Source organism: Penaeus vannamei, chromosome 25 (genome assembly GCF_042767895.1).
Source record: "Penaeus vannamei isolate JL-2024 chromosome 25, ASM4276789v1, whole genome shotgun sequence".
In the NCBI taxonomy this organism is placed as follows: Eukaryota; Metazoa; Arthropoda; class Malacostraca; order Decapoda; family Penaeidae; genus Penaeus; species Penaeus vannamei.
In genome coordinates this window covers 7,535,490-7,552,989 of record NC_091573.1, presented here as the reverse complement: position 1 = coordinate 7,552,989, position 17,500 = coordinate 7,535,490, and the positions used below count along the sequence as shown (strand labels likewise).

General features: G+C 36.9%; 1 protein-coding gene across 1 annotated transcript in view; it reads right to left on the bottom strand.

Moving 5' to 3' along the window:
* Positions 1 to 36: 36 nt before the first annotated feature.
* Positions 37 to 17,500, bottom strand: part of LOC113805049 (kinesin-like protein KIF14) — an 18,555-nt gene continuing 1,091 nt past the window's right edge. Inside the window, exons 2-30 of the mRNA XM_027355957.2 lie at positions 16,298 to 16,392; positions 14,876 to 15,238; positions 14,525 to 14,719; positions 14,047 to 14,227; positions 13,655 to 13,806; positions 13,201 to 13,452; positions 12,507 to 12,639; positions 12,150 to 12,341; positions 11,767 to 11,874; positions 11,317 to 11,433; positions 11,052 to 11,177; positions 10,592 to 10,752; positions 10,169 to 10,435; positions 9,696 to 9,780; positions 9,358 to 9,506; positions 9,150 to 9,243; positions 8,049 to 8,197; positions 7,771 to 7,885; positions 7,474 to 7,638; positions 7,239 to 7,361; positions 6,834 to 6,974; positions 6,239 to 6,425; positions 5,088 to 5,275; positions 4,665 to 4,886; positions 3,341 to 3,482; positions 3,009 to 3,132; positions 2,723 to 2,804; positions 2,159 to 2,312; positions 37 to 1,983 (exon numbers count right to left, since the gene is read on the bottom strand). Of these exons, the coding sequence (XP_027211758.2) occupies positions 1,511 to 1,983; positions 2,159 to 2,312; positions 2,723 to 2,804; positions 3,009 to 3,132; positions 3,341 to 3,482; positions 4,665 to 4,886; positions 5,088 to 5,275; positions 6,239 to 6,425; positions 6,834 to 6,974; positions 7,239 to 7,361; positions 7,474 to 7,638; positions 7,771 to 7,885; positions 8,049 to 8,197; positions 9,150 to 9,243; positions 9,358 to 9,506; positions 9,696 to 9,780; positions 10,169 to 10,435; positions 10,592 to 10,752; positions 11,052 to 11,177; positions 11,317 to 11,433; positions 11,767 to 11,874; positions 12,150 to 12,341; positions 12,507 to 12,639; positions 13,201 to 13,452; positions 13,655 to 13,806; positions 14,047 to 14,227; positions 14,525 to 14,719; positions 14,876 to 15,238; positions 16,298 to 16,386 (4,929 nt within the window). The 5' untranslated portion in view covers positions 16,387 to 16,392 and the 3' untranslated portion in view covers positions 37 to 1,510. The remainder of the gene's footprint in view (positions 1,984 to 2,158; positions 2,313 to 2,722; positions 2,805 to 3,008; positions 3,133 to 3,340; positions 3,483 to 4,664; positions 4,887 to 5,087; positions 5,276 to 6,238; positions 6,426 to 6,833; positions 6,975 to 7,238; positions 7,362 to 7,473; positions 7,639 to 7,770; positions 7,886 to 8,048; positions 8,198 to 9,149; positions 9,244 to 9,357; positions 9,507 to 9,695; positions 9,781 to 10,168; positions 10,436 to 10,591; positions 10,753 to 11,051; positions 11,178 to 11,316; positions 11,434 to 11,766; positions 11,875 to 12,149; positions 12,342 to 12,506; positions 12,640 to 13,200; positions 13,453 to 13,654; positions 13,807 to 14,046; positions 14,228 to 14,524; positions 14,720 to 14,875; positions 15,239 to 16,297; positions 16,393 to 17,500) is intronic.

The following is a 17,500-nucleotide window of genomic DNA, read 5'->3' as shown; positions in this document are numbered from 1 at the left end:
CATTTTACCTCCAAAAGGATATTCAAACAAGGGCAATAATCACTTCCTATATATTTTACATAAATTATATTCATACACTCTATCAGTAAATAATTTTCAGGTAATCTTGTTCATGATCATTACAATGACCCACATGGAAGATTCCATGACACAAAATAAGTAATTAACTTTAGTAACAGGTATTCTCTACACTTTGGCTGAGTATTATGGGCAAACAAAACATTTCCATCAATGCAGCTGATACCCATATATTTATTATAATTAATGTGAAAAATATAATTTACCAAAAGAATGCAGGGAAACAGTTTTCACTAACAGGTAAAATGACCTTAAATGAAAACACACATTTCAAGCATGAGCAAGAGATCAAGTGAGCTCACAACTTGAGCTTTCGACAGGACAATTAAAAAACGGAATGTGAAACAAGTTTAAGTGTACAAACTAAAAGATTTTCAAAATGCTTACTCTTCTGGCAAAGTAGTCAACTATTTTGTCATTTTCCCTGTTAGACATAGATGAACCATATGCCGACAGGGAAGGCATGTGCGTACGTGCTATGTCCACTGTGTGTTTAATTTAATAATTGCTTTTATATATGTATGGCTCCACAAGTACTAGGTCACCAATGAGCCAGTTATGAGAAGTACCTGTCTCACCTGTTTAACCTTTTCCTTGATTTTAAATATTTTCTAGTATCTGATACTGCCGTTAGTAATGCCATTAACAATATAATAATTACAATGTTGATAATAAAAATAACAATGTCAATGTTTTTCCTGTCAACTCAAGGAAAGGTGAGGTCACAAGATCTACTAATTGACTCCTTTGTGGCTAAGCACTGGCAGAGCCATCTATGTGCAGAGACATTTAACATTGCAACACAAAAGTGAACGCAACATATTCCCCACGGCATGGGTTAACATTCAGTTTCGTGTGTCAAGACCGGCATCTAAAGGGTGGGTTCACAATTATGTTATTAACACTTATTTTCATGGAACGTGCATTAATATTTACTGTACATGGCCTGCAGATAAGTTTTACATTAAGAAATACAACAAAAAGTGACTAATGACTGACACAGGTATCCATTGTAAAGTATGTTCACTAAGCTTTAATTTTGTAATTTAACTTTCTCCCTATTCCTTGCATACTAATTAAAACTAAATATAGAGCTCAAGGTCACATCTTTATAAGGAAACATACAATTTAAACATCAAAGTACTATGGCACATAGGCTGATGAATGTACTGGTACTGTATTTGTATATTCAAGCAGCTATAATGGGTATTCACTGACAAATGGTTCTCTTCTAATGGCCTCTAATAAATGTAATAAAATAAAATTTCCCCTTCATATTGTCATCAGTCTCAGCCTAAAATATCAGAAGTATATATTGTTTGTATCCAGTCCATTTCCTACAATCCAAACATCAAAACACATAAGCAAGAAATCATATAAAATACAGGAATAAATATATTCTACATAAATTCTCCTTAGAGTAATATAACAACTACACATCTAGACTATCCTCTCCCTCTGTGCTTGTTGGAGACACACTCACTTTAAACCTAACTCTCTTCTCCTCTCCAGAGACACTGGTTGCTGACCGGAGAGAACTCTTATATGGGGACTTCTGTGTACTCCTCTGTCCTTTGCGGTATTCCATGTACTCTTTACTATTGGTGGGCCAGTGTCCCAACATCATGCTGGCCTTTTGTTTCCTGCTGCTGTCAGGAAGTGAGAGAGAGTCCCTTTGACTAATGACGCTCTGAAGACTTTCAATAGCCTGGACTGCTCTCCAAGCAATGGTGCTGAGACTGTCCATGAACACACCACTGTCCTCCAGACTAGACATGGAACTGAAGGAACAGTTGTTCAAGGTTCCCGAGTTTTTGGGTCCAAGACCAGCAAAGCACATTAGTTTCTCTAGTCTCGTCTTCACCTCTTCTACGGCTCCCTCGAGCTTATCAAAATCTAAATCACCTGCAACAGATATATTAAAATAAAAGTTTATCTCCTTTTCTTTTTGTCTAAAATGAATAAAATGAAATATATGTTGCAATCAAAAATCATATCCACTCTTCAGATTGTAAGAGTACCCTTAAAAAAAAACAATTATAGATACTCAAGGTGTTTACAATGTGAAACAATGCCTTACTTTGCATGCGTATCTTGACCTGTTCCAAGATCTCTTCTAAGGCTGTGTTGAGTTCATTGATGGTGTCAGCTGCCAGTTCAACCCTGGTCACCCACTCACTCAACCTACTCCTCTGCTCTTCTATACTTAGAGTATTTGATAAGTCAAAGGCAGCCTGGAGTAAAATGAAAGAAAATATATACATATATAAATAAGAAAGAAAAAAAAAAAGAGAGAGAGAGAGAGGGAAAAAGACTGTGTAGTAACTATATGAAAAAACATTACGGCAATGTAAAGAATGTAATGAGATAATCAATTCCTAAGTAGAAAGAGAAAGAAAGAAATACCATCACTCAAGAGACATTTGTAAAAGAGGACAACTAAATGGAAAATAAGAGAACCATATACTTTAAACATAGCAACATTTTACATCACAAATCGAATGAGAGGTCAGTGAGATGCATGCAGATATAAAACTGTTGGTATAGTGCAATAACCTACAGTGTTGATTATCCTGAAAAGAAACAAATTTACCAATAACACCCATACAAAATTACATCTTAATGAAAAGAGATTTTAACTCACATCCAAATGGCCAAATTTCTTGAGAAAGGCAGATACTGCTGAAGCTGCCTTATGTATTTCAGCCGAGAGAGCATCCTTAAAACTGAAAACAATAATGGTATTTAACAAGGGATATTACACTCAAGTGATAGATCAACATTGCTAACAATAAGAGGAGAGCAAAGAAATTGAAATAATATAACTATCATGCAACTTTTCATCAATTAAGGTATGGTACTATCTTCAGCCCAAAATCCACAATCACAAATTCAGAGCTCTTATTCCAAAGCCACAAATTTGTACTTACTTAGTACTCATGGTTGCACTATCAGTAAATTCCGTGATGTGATTAGCAGTATCAGCAGAATGCTTCACTAACCATTCAAGGCCAGACCGAAGACCCTCAACAAACTTCTTGCACACAACCCCTTCTGCAACAGTTGATGAAAGGTGAAAAATAATCCTACCCATATGCTATAAACATTAAATACTTTAAACCAGACTAATATATTTACATATACAGTCATTCATCAAACACAATCACAGAAATAAAAATTACAATACCTAATAGTAAAACTATTAAATATAAAAGGGAGTGTCAATCTAATGTAATCAAAACTAAAAAGCTTTCTTCCTTACCAGTATTCAAATTGGAAACATTTGGTGTGGGTAGTGAAGCGGTGAGAGCGAGCTGGGCTATATCCTTGGCCATGTCCTTTGATACACTTAACAGTGTTCTGCTTTCCTCCTCAACCAGGCTCTCCACCTCACTCTTTACACCCTGTGATGCAAAAGGCAATTCGCATTAAGATGATTTACTCATTATCTTTTTTAAAAAATTCTCTTGATTTTGCTCATTAATTTGTAGGACATTCATTAGTATATGTTACACACGTGAGACTGATTTGCTGGGATGGCACAAAGGATATAAGTATAAGTGGCTGTGTTTGCATTGGTATAGATGTTAATTTGTGAGATGTTTGTTGTGCTGTTTCTGAAGATTTTGATAGTTTCTGTTCCAAGGATGCATTGGGGTTGCCTATTCCAGTCATATATGGTAAATGAGAGGAATGAGAGCTTTTAAATATGTGTTAGTGAGGTATGTAAGAAATTTCTAATTAGATTAGTTATGCATGCTACAAGTATGTGCTGCCCGTAAATGTCTATGAGATTGTAATCTTGTACCTGATTGTGAGCCTGGTGGCTCTGGCAGACTTATTCAAGCTAGTGTAAAATGTGTTTGGTGTTAGGGTACCATACTACTATATAATACACCAGTAGTGGTTGTACAAATGTGTTGTAAGTTATAAATTTAATGTCTGGTGTGCAGTTATATAGCTTTCTCTTCAGGAACACCATTACTCTATTGGCTTTATTTGTATTGTAATCAATATATGTTGAAGTTTATGAAATGTTGTGGATGTCAGTTGTTAGCTATGTAATATATAGTGTACTGGCTTGGTGAGAGTGATTTGCAAACCAAATAGAAATTTATATGTTGTAAAAGTCACTTGTAACTTAATTCTTAATGTTTGAGTGCATGTTATTAGCAAAAAAATAACATAAGAGTTTGGTGTAGGTAGTGAGAGACCATTTCCATATTTGCAGGAAAAGGATGGGGCCATGAATGTTGTCCTATGGGTCACCAGAAGAAATACAGACAGTCAGAAGTGTCACCATGTAGGACACACAGGACACTACTTAATCCAGTAATCTGTTAATTTGTGAGGGAACTTTTTCACAGGCTTTTCCAAAGTTAAACAACATGGTAGTGACTTTTAAATGTCACATCTGTCTCACTGCCGTAGTGTGTTGCCACTTAGTTCAGTTAGGGGTAGGATAACAAGAGGACAGATACTGTGAAAACATGTTCATCTTTCCTTTAATTACAATTTTTTATATCTTGTACTACTAAGAAACACCTCTTTCATATCTTAAACTCAGAAATATTTATACAGCCCACCTGAAAAAGCCTACTCGTTGAAGAGCCTATTCTGGTCGATCCCTTCCTGATTTTCTCTTGCAACTGGCTACAGCGGTTGCAATTCGTTGTTGGATTAATGGCAGCTACTGTAGTCAGGGAACTTTTCGTAGCTTGGCTGATGCAGAGCAACTTCACAAGGTATTCACTGAACTCGTCATCTGGGAGTGTCATTCCAGGCTCCGTTATGTGGTCTCTGATACGCTGTGGAGAGACAGGAAAGTTTATGATCCTACCTTCTCTGAATCAAACATCACCTTCACATTGCATCAAATATAAACTCTTAGAATTACAAACACCTACAAAATGATACTCACTTTCAAGATGATACTGAAAGAAAATGGATAGAAGCAAGGGAAAGAAGAAAAAAAAACAGAAAAAAAGGTGTTATGAAAGCAAACATACCTGTATATTACTGTTCAAGTCGGTCACAGCACTAAAAGCAGCATCAACAGCTGGAGAGGCGGGGTCATAGGAAGGAAGGCTCATGAGCGAGCGGTGGATTGCGCCGGCCACTGCCACTGACCCACTGCTGCCTGATCCCCCTCCACCACTGCCAAATATGCTTGCTCGATCCGAACAAAGAATGCTGCCTTTGAGGGTAAATTTTTCTATTAGTGTTCTTCCAATTCAAAGAAGAAGAAAAAGACAAGAAAAAACAAATAATGAATCCTCAACATTATTTGACTTGTCTCAACATGAAATACACTACAATAATATGGGATAACTTAGGGCATGGCAATATAGACATTTCTGGATACATTGTGCTAAGCCAAAATGACAAGATTATGCAAAAATCAAAATGCAGCTAATTAGGATAGTTTTCAGGGAATTGACATATGTGTATGGAGAGAATTTGCAAAACTAATGAAATCATTAATTCTTTTATATACTTATTTTCCAACCTGTGAAACTGTCAGTGCAAGACAAACAGGGATGAACATACAAAAATTAAGAAAATTATCTTAATGCTAAAAGATTTTCTAGAATTTAATTTGACAACAGTAACAACAGCAGTAACTATCTCTCCCAGTAAAATGTATACAAACTACTTTACAAAAACTGTGCAGAAAGCCTGTACATTTTCAGCAGACTAAATGTTGCAAATAAAAATACAATCATAGTAACAAAGAAAAGAAAATACACCAGTTGTCTAAAAGGTGACTAGAAACTAGCCTCTACGCTAGAAATTTGAAAACCAAAATTTTTGTGTTTAGCTAGGAGATAGGAAATGGAATCCAGTATGCAAAATTTGGAAAAAAGGGGAAAAAATCACCCTTACTTTCTGTCATATTTTCAAGTACAAGGAAAGTTTGTTTTTGTATGTCTAAATATACATAATTTTATGGTTTCCATTTCCATTAGTATTTTTACACACATTTAAACACACCCTCCCCGGGATAAGTAAATGTCATATATCAAATTACTTTTGAGGAAAACTGCATACACACAAACACACACAAATGAATAAATACACGATAAATAAATGTGTGCATATCTGCGAATGTGTGTAAGACATCTTAAAGCTAACATTAAGTAAAACAAAATAAACGCACTTCTCCGCCTATTAGGACGTCGTTGCTGGGCAAAAGAGGCATTGATGGAGCAATTTAGAGAGGAGTTGAGGGCGGCCAGTGCTGACGAATCACGCAGCTTGTTGATAAAGGCTGGTACGCAGTTCACATCCTCCGTCCTCTCCCAGGCCATCCCCATCTCCAGGCTGATGTCCTCCCCTTCCTCACCCTGAAAGCAGAGGTGCAACCCATTCCCTTTAGTAAATTATTGTGCACAAATGTTCTAAGTACAGGAAAAGCTATACAATCAAAGAAAAACAATAATAATTACTTTGGCACTGATAAACAAGTGATCTCTTCCTCAGAAAATGTATTTTACTTTCAAAGCTATCACAAAATCAAATTTAATACACCACCTGCCATTTGAATGTTCTCCCTAAAGGCATATATGTGCTAATGGCTTTGAAACTACAAGAAAACTACATTAACTTTTTTCAGAGTATTTACCAAAGGCAAAGTAGAACCTTCCTTCTTTGCCTTTATTAACAATAGACTTTAAATAACAGAATCCCTACCTATATCTCTGTTTGTCTGCCTATATCTGCCTATGTATTTGTTTTTCCTTCCTTGTTCTTACCTGCACCATATCCCTAAGGACCTGCAACTTTTGCATGAAAGCCTTGGAAGAAAGTGTGGCAGTCATGTGGTGATTCAAGTCCTTCACCAACACCACCACTTCCAGGCCTGTTTCATTGAGCACCTCCTGGATCATGAATTCCTGGGGAAAAAAGGAATGTATATAATATCTTATTACATATTGCAGTTTCCTTGTATAGGGTTAAAAAAAAGTAAATAAATAACAAAAAAAGAACAAAGGAAATAAAAGCAAACCAGTATCATAATTATTTTTCTTCTCTTTTTAAAATTAAAAAGGAGAGCAATAAATCTCTAAGAAAAAAAGAAAGTTAATTGCTGCCATGATAAAACACCATACAGTTGGAAAGACTAAAGAAATAGGATTTCAAATAGGTCTTATACATACATAATTTTTCTTCAGTCTTTTACAGATCTGGTTGGCTTCCTTGACTCTGAAACTGAGGTTGGGCTGTGTGTTGGTGTGTTCCCTTCTGACCTCCTGAATGGACTCATTAAAGATAGCCTCTACCTGTAAATATATAATAAAAAATGTATTAAAAATATATCTTCAAAATCTACAAATAATCCACAGTAAATCTAGTACTCCATTTAGTAACAAGAAATCTCCAAGGCAGCATCACCTCCTGCAGGAAGTTTGAAGAGGGAAAAGGAGGTGACTGAAGTGATGCATCCAAGGACTGAGAGATCTTCCTGTCCCTCAAAATCTGTTCCTCAAGCAGCCGTTTTTCTTCCTCTAATTTCCATTGTGTCCCTTCCATCTCTGCAACAAGCTGCTGCTTAGTCATCTGAGGGGAAAAAGTATACATTATTTTAATATATGTAGAGTATGGTACATTCTCATGAAATACTAATATATACAAGCAAAATCATGCTTTACTTAACAAGCAAGTTTTTTTTACAAGACAACGTGCTCTCACCAGCTGATTCTGTGCCTCATGCACTTCTTGCATTAACTGATCTCGTTGGTGGCACATCTGTCTCTCAAGCTCTGCCTTGCTTGCTGCTAAGGCTGCCTCCGCCTCTTCCCTCAGTCTGAAAGCATAAAACATTTTAAAAGATGACCCATGGTGTAGTGAAGAAATATTCCACACAAAATGGAGAGCTATTTCTCATTTTTTTACTTTTATTTAATCTTTAGTAGATAAAAAAATCACTGTTCTGAGTTACCTGAGATCAAAACAAGACTCCTACTAACCTTCTCTCCTGTTCCTTCAGCAGCTCTTGATCTGTGAAATAAAAGTCCAGTCTGCGAGAGTCTTCCTTGCTTGAACTCGTACTGTCTCCCGGAATACTGACACGGAAGTAATACGTGCCAGCTAGGACAAGCCGATCATTATGGTGGAGCTGGAGGAATTGCAAAATCAAATGAGGAAAGGATAAGAAGTTACTGTATATTTGAATTATACGCAAATATCTATAGCATAAAGAAGAAAACACATATATTGCATAAATATGAAACAAAACAGCTACTTATCTATTTTTAAATATATGGCACACTGCAAGGAACAACTACCATAAAAAAAATTTAAAAATCAGAAAATGCCTCTATGGTCTGCAAGTTCCATGCCAACTACATGCATGGATGAGTGATAAAGATAGAATTTCATTAATTTGGACCAAAGACCTGTTTTGTGGTGTATGTCAAATTTGACCTATAAAGACTTTATATTGTTGTCTGGTAGTAGATATAATGATACTACATTAATGTTAAATTACAATGTTAATATCATCATATCAAAAAATGCCATTTTTTATATCGACCAGGAAGTCTGTGTGATTAAAGCCATCTATCTATTTCTTTGTCTGTGTGCAAAATATCTAAAAAAAAAAAATCTCCAACACTGCAGATTTTTGTTCTACCAGCAAATTTTGCTAAGGAGAGCTACTCATGCCATTGAGACCTTTAAATGATGGTGCTTTCAACCTTACTGATTTAACCCCAAAAAATATCCAGTACCATTAAATAAATAAAAGTTTGGGAGCCATCCTGCTATCACTAAATAACAAAGTATAAATGATGTTGCATTAGGCTGCTGTTTCTCAAGTCATGCTATATATGTGTGGTGTGTGTGGTGGGGGGTCTATATCTATACATCCATATCTATGTGTGAGGGGAGGAAGGGAGGTGTATGGATCTATGTATATCAGTTTATCTATCTATCCCTCTATTTATCTATATACTGTATGAATACCAGCACCTGGAAATAACAAATAATATACACTATCCCTTTTTACTGTTCATGAGTATTTCAACCTCAAAACAGCTTCAGAAATGTAGAGTTCAAAGTATCCTTACCGGTGAAGGAGCTGTGATCAGAACCCCATTAATGTAGGTGTCCGCATCTGTCTTGGGAAACAGAGTCAGATGCCCCTCCTCGTTGAATATAGAGCTACAAATGCAAAATAAAAGATGAAATAAATAAATATGAAAATAAAATTTTGTGAGAAAAAAAAATAATAAAGCAATTGGCATAAGAAGCACATCATCACAAAGAAGAGCTTACCAGTGGACATTATTGCTGTGAAGGCATTGTAAGATAAGATCGCAGTGCGAGTGACCAATGTTCGTTGTGCCTTCCTTGAGCCTGTACGAAAGTGTTTCTGACATTTGGGGATCTGCACACAGATTGATAAGCTTGGGGCCCTTCTCTTCCTGGAAAAAGAAGTGTGAATGATGAGTTTATTTACTGTATATTCAAAGAATACTCTAAATTAAATATTAATGAGATACAGTTCAGCATCATTCTCTGAATAAAAAAATATCAACAAAATGGAAATATATCTCAATCAATAAATGACAATCAGAATCAAATAAAAATAACTACCATTTAAAAACTCCTACCTGGCTTGCAATGCCCATCAGTCGCTGATTTTCCAGAGCTTGTTGTTGCCGTTCCTCATTTTCCCTAAGACGTTGCTCAAAGTTCCTGCCAAAAAATACAGGAGAGATTTTTTTCAAAGTTTCTAATAAAAGGGCAATGCTCCTTTTAAATGCATTAGTACTTCTAGTTTATTGTTGTAGGTAACAATGTCATTTGACTTCTTTTAGAGGGTTGCTGGCCCCATCATCACCACAAGTGTCCACCTATGGTATTAACTTTCTCCGCAGATAAGCAGTACAGACTGCATTTATGAATTTCCCTGTAACTTGAACTGGATCAATACTTATATACAAAGACAAATATAAACCTTAATGGCCTTGACCAAGGGAAGTAAAACATCAGCAACTGAGGATCAAAAATACCTACACTAAGATAAAAAAGAAAAGAAAGAAGTACAACCGATCACAGAACAAACAAGTCGATACACACAGACCTTGTTTTCTCAGACAGTTGCTGCTGCTGCAGTTGGTATTGGAGTTGTAACTGTTCCTTTAAGGATGAAATTATCTCTTCCTTCTCTTTGATGGCTCTATCTTTCTCTTTTGCCACTTCCAGTAGTGCCAACTCCCTTTCCCTTTCCTTCTCGTCATCAAGATCTTCTCCCTTATCACTTTCATTAGTTACTTCACCTTCAAAAAGAAGTGTTGGGCTCTTCACCAGTTGTTGGCGGCGGAGGCGCTCAACCTCCTCCTTCAGAGACCTGATTGAGGGAGGAGGGTGTGGGGATTACAGGATAAATGTACACAAAAAAGAAAAGAAAAAGGAAGTCACAATCCATTCCTTCTAAGAAATACACAGCCTGCTCTTTAAAACTACCAAAACATTAAGCATACATTTGGTATTGCAGCAACCTTACCTGATGATTCTGGCTGTAGGATCCTCATTGATGTGATTACGATTGACAATCTTGCGAGCTTGCTGGGCGTAGCGGAGGGTTGACAGTGTCTCCTCCACATGGACGTTACTAGGTGAAATTGTGGCTATCATTGCTGTGCGTGAATTACCGCCAAGGGACTCCTAAGATTTAGATAAATTGTTCACTCTCATTAGTATCACTGCTAATTATATTAAATGTAGTTGAGGAAAACAAACAAGCAAATTCATGCTACTGTAACTGCAACATCAAGTTCAAAAAGCATTAGCCATATCTGGGTCAGTCTAAATTTGATATGAATATATTAATTTCCTCTATTACCCACCAAAAGTTAGGAGGATGAACATACATGCATGCAACATACAAACACAAACACAAATAACATTCATAAATCATTAAAACCTTATGAACAGTAAAATGTACTTAAGCATGAATACCGCACCTTCAGCAGGTAAGTCAGGACTGACTCCCTGTATGGGATGAAGGGTCTCCTGCGGCCAGCGCTTTCAGCAAGGGCAGTGATTACTTTCCCTAGAGTCAGCAGTGATTTGTTGATGCATACTCCTTCCTACAAATCATGAAACAAATAGTGATATATCATTGAGAAAGGGAGAGATCACTAACAAATCTGGAAATTTAGACACAGAATACCTAAGAATAAAGTACACAATAAACAATATACTCCACAACCAAGATCAATTCCCTACCTTAAGCCGATCCCCCTGTGACTGAGCTGCAGCCACACGCTCACTACCTGCCAGGTCCACCAGGTTGATGATGCTCACTCGACTGCTTTCCAGTCTTTCACCTTCCACATCCTCCACCTGCGCATATGTAAACATTACAATATTGTGAAAAACATAAAAAGGTAAAAGGTTAGGAAACCATAAAATACTAAGAGTAAAATCAAAAGAATTACGTTGGGGAGAAACTTGTATGTTCAATGTACATGGAGATTATCATACTTCAATTCTAACTAGTATCATTCAAATTGAGGCTCATCTGGACCTTACTAAAAGGATACTTCCAGGATAGGTTAGAGTGAGAAACGGTTTTTACAAAATACTATATACATTATATATTTTCTTTCTCTTTTTTCATATACAAACACAATAATAATAACTGCAATATATAATAACATCAGGAACAAAAATCACCTGCATCTGCTTGAGTCTCAGTGTGAACACAGCATGTGAACGCGAAGACTTGTCATTCATTCCAGTAGCTGCAATGGATCTCTCCTTGTTGCCTAATAACAGCCATGTCTTTCAGGGATAAATTCAAATAATTATTACAATTTTTGTTTGGGGATCAGGGACCAGTTTTTAATAATCTTTCAGGTAAGCTATGTATAAGAATGTACCTAAATATAATAAGAAACAAAAACCAACATTACAAATGTGTGCCCTGAGAGAGAAAGAAAGAGATATAGGCCATATTATACATATACTTCCTTTTACCTAAACAGCTCATATAGAAAAATAAAATCAATAAAAATAACAAAGACCGTAACTTTCGAGAATAAATCTTTTTATCTCACCTGCAAATGGTTATACGATGAAACCAGATGCCGAGCGACTCCTTCCACATAGGGCCCATCCTCAGGATGTTCTCTAACTCGCAAGGCCTCCCGACGATCGCCACTGCACCCACCGCTACTCAGGAGGTCGTATATTCTCTCATTGTATATCTCAATGTAACTGACTTCCACTTCAATGCGACACTGAGGGAGCTTTATGTATCATGCAAGTAATTTCTATTAGTATCAAATTAGAATACCTTCATTCTTATACACGCATACAGTTTCATACACACATATATATCAAATAATATATAACTAACATAATAACCCAAGTTAATTGAATAAAAAATCAAGTTCAGGAATGAGATTTCACACCTGTTCCTCTGGAGGATTTTGTGAGTGCAGGTAATCGGCACGGCTAAAGAGCTCCCTGCAGAACCGAGGAATAACTCCCAAATCTTCTCCTGCATCTGACTCTGGATCCTCGTGAGACTCCTCCCCAAGCATCCTTTAAATATGACATAAAGATAGAGGGCTTGGATATCACACCATTGCTCCCTTATATTGTATAAAGATCCTGTACAGTCCAGATGCAGTACCATACAGTAATGTAAGTTTAGTCCTTATCTCAATAGACATATTGGTTCATTCCCTACATTTGAATGTTTCAGCAAATAGGAGGAATCTACATTTAGCAGATAACTCATTCCACTATTAGCAATAAACACATATAAATACAACAATAAAACAATGAAAATTTGCCATCCCATCCAATCCCACACTATTCTCTTATCAAATTATAAATGTCAACGTATAGGCAAAAAACAGAAAAGATGGAAAATAATCTTATGAGTGATCTGGTTGATATGGGAAATAATTCCTGAGTAAAACAAAAATATCCATTATGTAACTAAATACAGTATCACCGCTACAAAATAAACTACATAATACCAATAATAAGCATACTGATGTTATGATATTGAAATCCTTAGTTATCTCTCAATAATCAACAGAAAAAGGATCACATCTTCAGACAAAGAAATACAAAAAAATAAATATAAAAACTTACGTATAACTCTTTCCGGAACCTGTCTGTCCATAAGCAAACAAACAGACATTATACCCTTCATACGATTTGTCCAACAACGGCCGTGCCAGGGTGGTATAGACAGACTGCTGAGAGGCATACATTGGATGTGCTTCGTCACAGGACCAGAAGCAGTGGTCATAGGCAAAGTTATGGACTGACCCATTTTCGTTGGATAGCTTGATCGCGTTACCGGCCACCTCTACAATGTTCTTGATATCCGACACTTTTTCCCTGGAGAGTAGCCAATGTTGGTGAGTCAAGTGTACAAGTTAAAAAGAAAAATATGCAGCAAATGCAAACCCTCTGTGCATTATTCAACCTTATTAATCAGAAGTTCAACTATTCCCATTTCCTCTTATTTATCTTTGTTCATATAATCAAAACATTTTGAGCCTATGCAATGAATACTATTAAAATAATACAATAATTATACCTGCTATTCAGTGGCCGCACTCTTACACCAACAGATACAGCGGTTGATTCTGTTCCATCAAAGTTTTCCTCCATTCCCGGGCTTACTGGCATTACTGATGATCGACGGTTTACAATATCTGGGGTCAGAAATTCTCCTGCCGAACCCTGTGACTGATAACAAATGGAATAGTATGAATAACACCCAATAATACAACATATCAACATTCTTCATATATATAAAGAAGAAAAAAAGGATGAAATTCACATCAAGACAATTATCCAAAGCAATTGCCTAATTATACCAATTATCATCACTGACCCTCAAACACTCTGGACATGAATCAGAAAAGCAGTATGATCCTTATAACAACGCATCAATTAAATTAGACTAAATATTAAAATCTACAATACCATGGGTGTGTGAGGTGGTTCTGACAGTAGGCTGGTGTATCTGTTCAGGCTCGCTCGAGACCTTCTTCCTGAGCCTACGGTTGGTGTATTTGAACCAATAGAGGCTTTGGAAGACCTGGATGATGAAGATTTAGTGGATGTTGGAGTCTTTGATTCTGCTGAGAGCCTATTGCCAGATATTCTGCAAGAAAGACGAACCTTATGAGGAAAAGGAATAGTATGTGGTTGCTTTGGAATTTCCATTTTCAACTCCGTGGACTTCTCAGAAGAAGAGCAGCAAGAAGAGAGGGAGTTCTAGATTCAACAAAAGAATGGACAAACATCAAATATATCAATTAATATATGATTTGATAACAGCTAATAATAAAAATTAACATTCCCTCTCATTGTGCTAGGGATATTTTTTATCATTTACCCTATATCCACTATGATATCAGAATAGCATATTAGTTAATTCAAGTATGAAGCCTGCATTCACCTTGGTGATGGGACATTAATTGAAGATGATGATAAAACTCTTGGAAAATTTTCCTTTTGCTTTCCCTCGTCATCTTTCTTCCGACTTTCAGTATCACGGATACTTCTGGACCTCTGCACCCCAGTACGTGGCCCAGTGGTAGGTCTGCCATGCTCATCATCTCTGCGGAACCTCTTTGGTAGTGGGACTCCATGTCTAAAAGGAGAAATAAATAAGCAACGGAAGAATACTTATTACATATAACCCTAGGATATACAAATGAACATATGCACCATAGTCATCATACAGGTAGTTTTTATCTCACAACTTCTCCAGCCAATTCCACAAGATTCCAGACCTTGTGATAAATACCTTGGAGTATTAGTCATGGGGGTCTTTGAGCCTGAGGGCACGAGGGGAGTTCTACTGACTCCTGGCGTGTTGGTCCTGGAGGAGGCCACTGAGGTTGGGGTGGCTACGTCAGTGGGATGGGTGACTGAGATAGCAGGAGTTCTTGGAGTGGAGTTGAAAATGGCAGCCGCAGAGGGTGTTCTAGGGGTCACAGCTTGGGAACTGCTGGCCGCACTCTGAGTTTTGGGCGTTGTGGCTTTGAGGTCATTTCTGCGGACTGTCGTTCTGGGAGTTGTGCCTGTCACATGACTGCTGACACTGGCTGCAGCCCTCTCCGTCTCGAGTGGCTTGCTAGATGGCTGTGTCCGCATTGTGTTTTTGGTTCTATGGAAGTCAAGATGGAATGTACAATGACTGATTTTGTTATTCTATTCACATAACTAGATTCAGGAAATTCTATATATCAAATGGACTTTTAGAAAATAACCTATAATAATAAGTTTCAAACCAAACCTTTATATATACCAGGAAATCTCACTAAAAATTTTAAAGAAAATACTACAATAATCTACTACAAAGAAAAATCAAGGAAAACCTCAAATTTTATCTATATTTCAGTTAATACAGAAATATAGTCCAACTATTTTTGGGTATGTGTCACTTATCTGAATAATACCAGGCATATTCCATCTCTTAGGAAAATAAAATCATCATCTCACAGTAAATCCCTATAAATTCCCAAACAACTATCCAAGACATGAATCAGAATGAGACAAATTTGAAACCAAAATATGAACCCCTCCATATCATTAGCTTTTGTTCATTTTTTAATGTTTCAACAACCCTCCTAAAAACAATTTTCTGTGTAGCTGTATATCTATATCTATACATCATATATATATGGATAGATAGGTAGATAGATAGAAGTATATAGATAGATAGATAGATGTACATATATAGATAGATAGGAGAGAGAGGGAGAGGGAGAGGGAGAGGGGGAGGGGGTGGGGGAGGTAGAGGGAGAGGTAGAGGGAGAGGTAGAGGGAGAGGTAGAGGGAGAGGTAGAGGGAGAGGGAAAGGGGGAGGGAGAGGGGGAGGGAGAGAGAGAGGGGGAGAGAGAGGGGGGAGGGAGAGAGGGGGAGGGAGAGGGGGGAGGGAGAGGGGGGGGAGGGAGAGGGGAGGGAGGGAGGGAGGGGGGGAGGGTGGGAGGGAGGGATGGAGGGAGGGAGGGAGGGAGGGGGGGAGGGGGGGGGGGGAGAGAGAGAGAGAGAGAGAGAGAGAGAGAGAGAGAGAGAGAGAGAGAGAGAGAGAGAGAGAGAGAGAGAGAGAGAGAGAGAGAGAGAGAGAGAGAGAGAGACTGTATATGTACATACACAAATATATGCTGTATATATATAAAATCTAATCAATCATTAATCAAGAAAGAACAGTCGAGATACAAACCTGCCCTTGATGTCGTGTTTCACCACCAAGTTGTTCCCTTCAAATTGTGATGAGATCACCACCTCTATTTCTGTCTTGCTTTTACTCATATTGCACTGAAAAAATATATTGTATGTATCAAAAATATATTAATAATTCTTAATAACAAACCCAGTATATTAGCCACTTCATCATTAGATCTGAGAAAGTTACTTCCAGTTCCTTGATAAACTATTATTATTATTTTTGGAGAAACTAAGATATGAACTATATATAAATTTTATATTAGATGGTCGCTAAGGGCAAAACATGTGTAGCCTAAGAGTTTTCCTTCTATTTTCATCTACTCATCTTCTAAAAGAAACTTGAGAGTAATCATACAAAGTACAGAGCACTGAAAAGTAGATAACAAAGTAAAAATGGAAGGTAGTAGGAGCAGAAACATTACTTCCCCATTACCTCAACTACAATATAAAAATGGAAAAGAAAAAAATCTGGAGGAATTTTACTTTATACTCTCTTCAAATGGAGCAAAATTTGTAGACCCAAATATGTACCTCTTGTTCTGTCAGCACTAAGTAAAACTGGTCAATCTAAATGGCACAGTTTAACAAAATAATCAAACAAACCAGTTACTTTCACATTACACTAGACTGTAGAGTATTTTTCTTACGCACGGAATATTACATTTTTTCATGTGCGGAAAACATAATTTAGTCTACATTTGCACAGACAGATGACGAAACGAGTGTGCGGAAAGATCAAAAGAATTTTATACACCGAAGATGATTTACAACAGGATTAAGCGTGCACAGAAAGTCACCCGAGAACTACATTTTCGCAGACTAATTTCAACCAAAGAATTTTCGCGTGGGGAACGCAATCTCCACACATACTAAACTCAACAGTCTGGCCATTATATAACTAGGTATGTGCAGAATCAATAAACACTTTATGTGCATATAAAGTGTCACAGTCACTGGAAAAAAAAAAAAAAAATACACAGTATCTTTCTTTGTAGGAAGGAAAGGTCAGGTGAGGTTACTTCCTCACTTTTTTCCATCACTTTACTGCTTTCTACCATAATATCCTATAAATATACTACAATGTATATACTGAATGCCATATTCTATATCTGGATACCCTGATTTAAAAAAAAAAAATTAAAGAAAAACAGGACACTACCAATACTAATAATTTATGCTGATTAACTGCAATGATTGT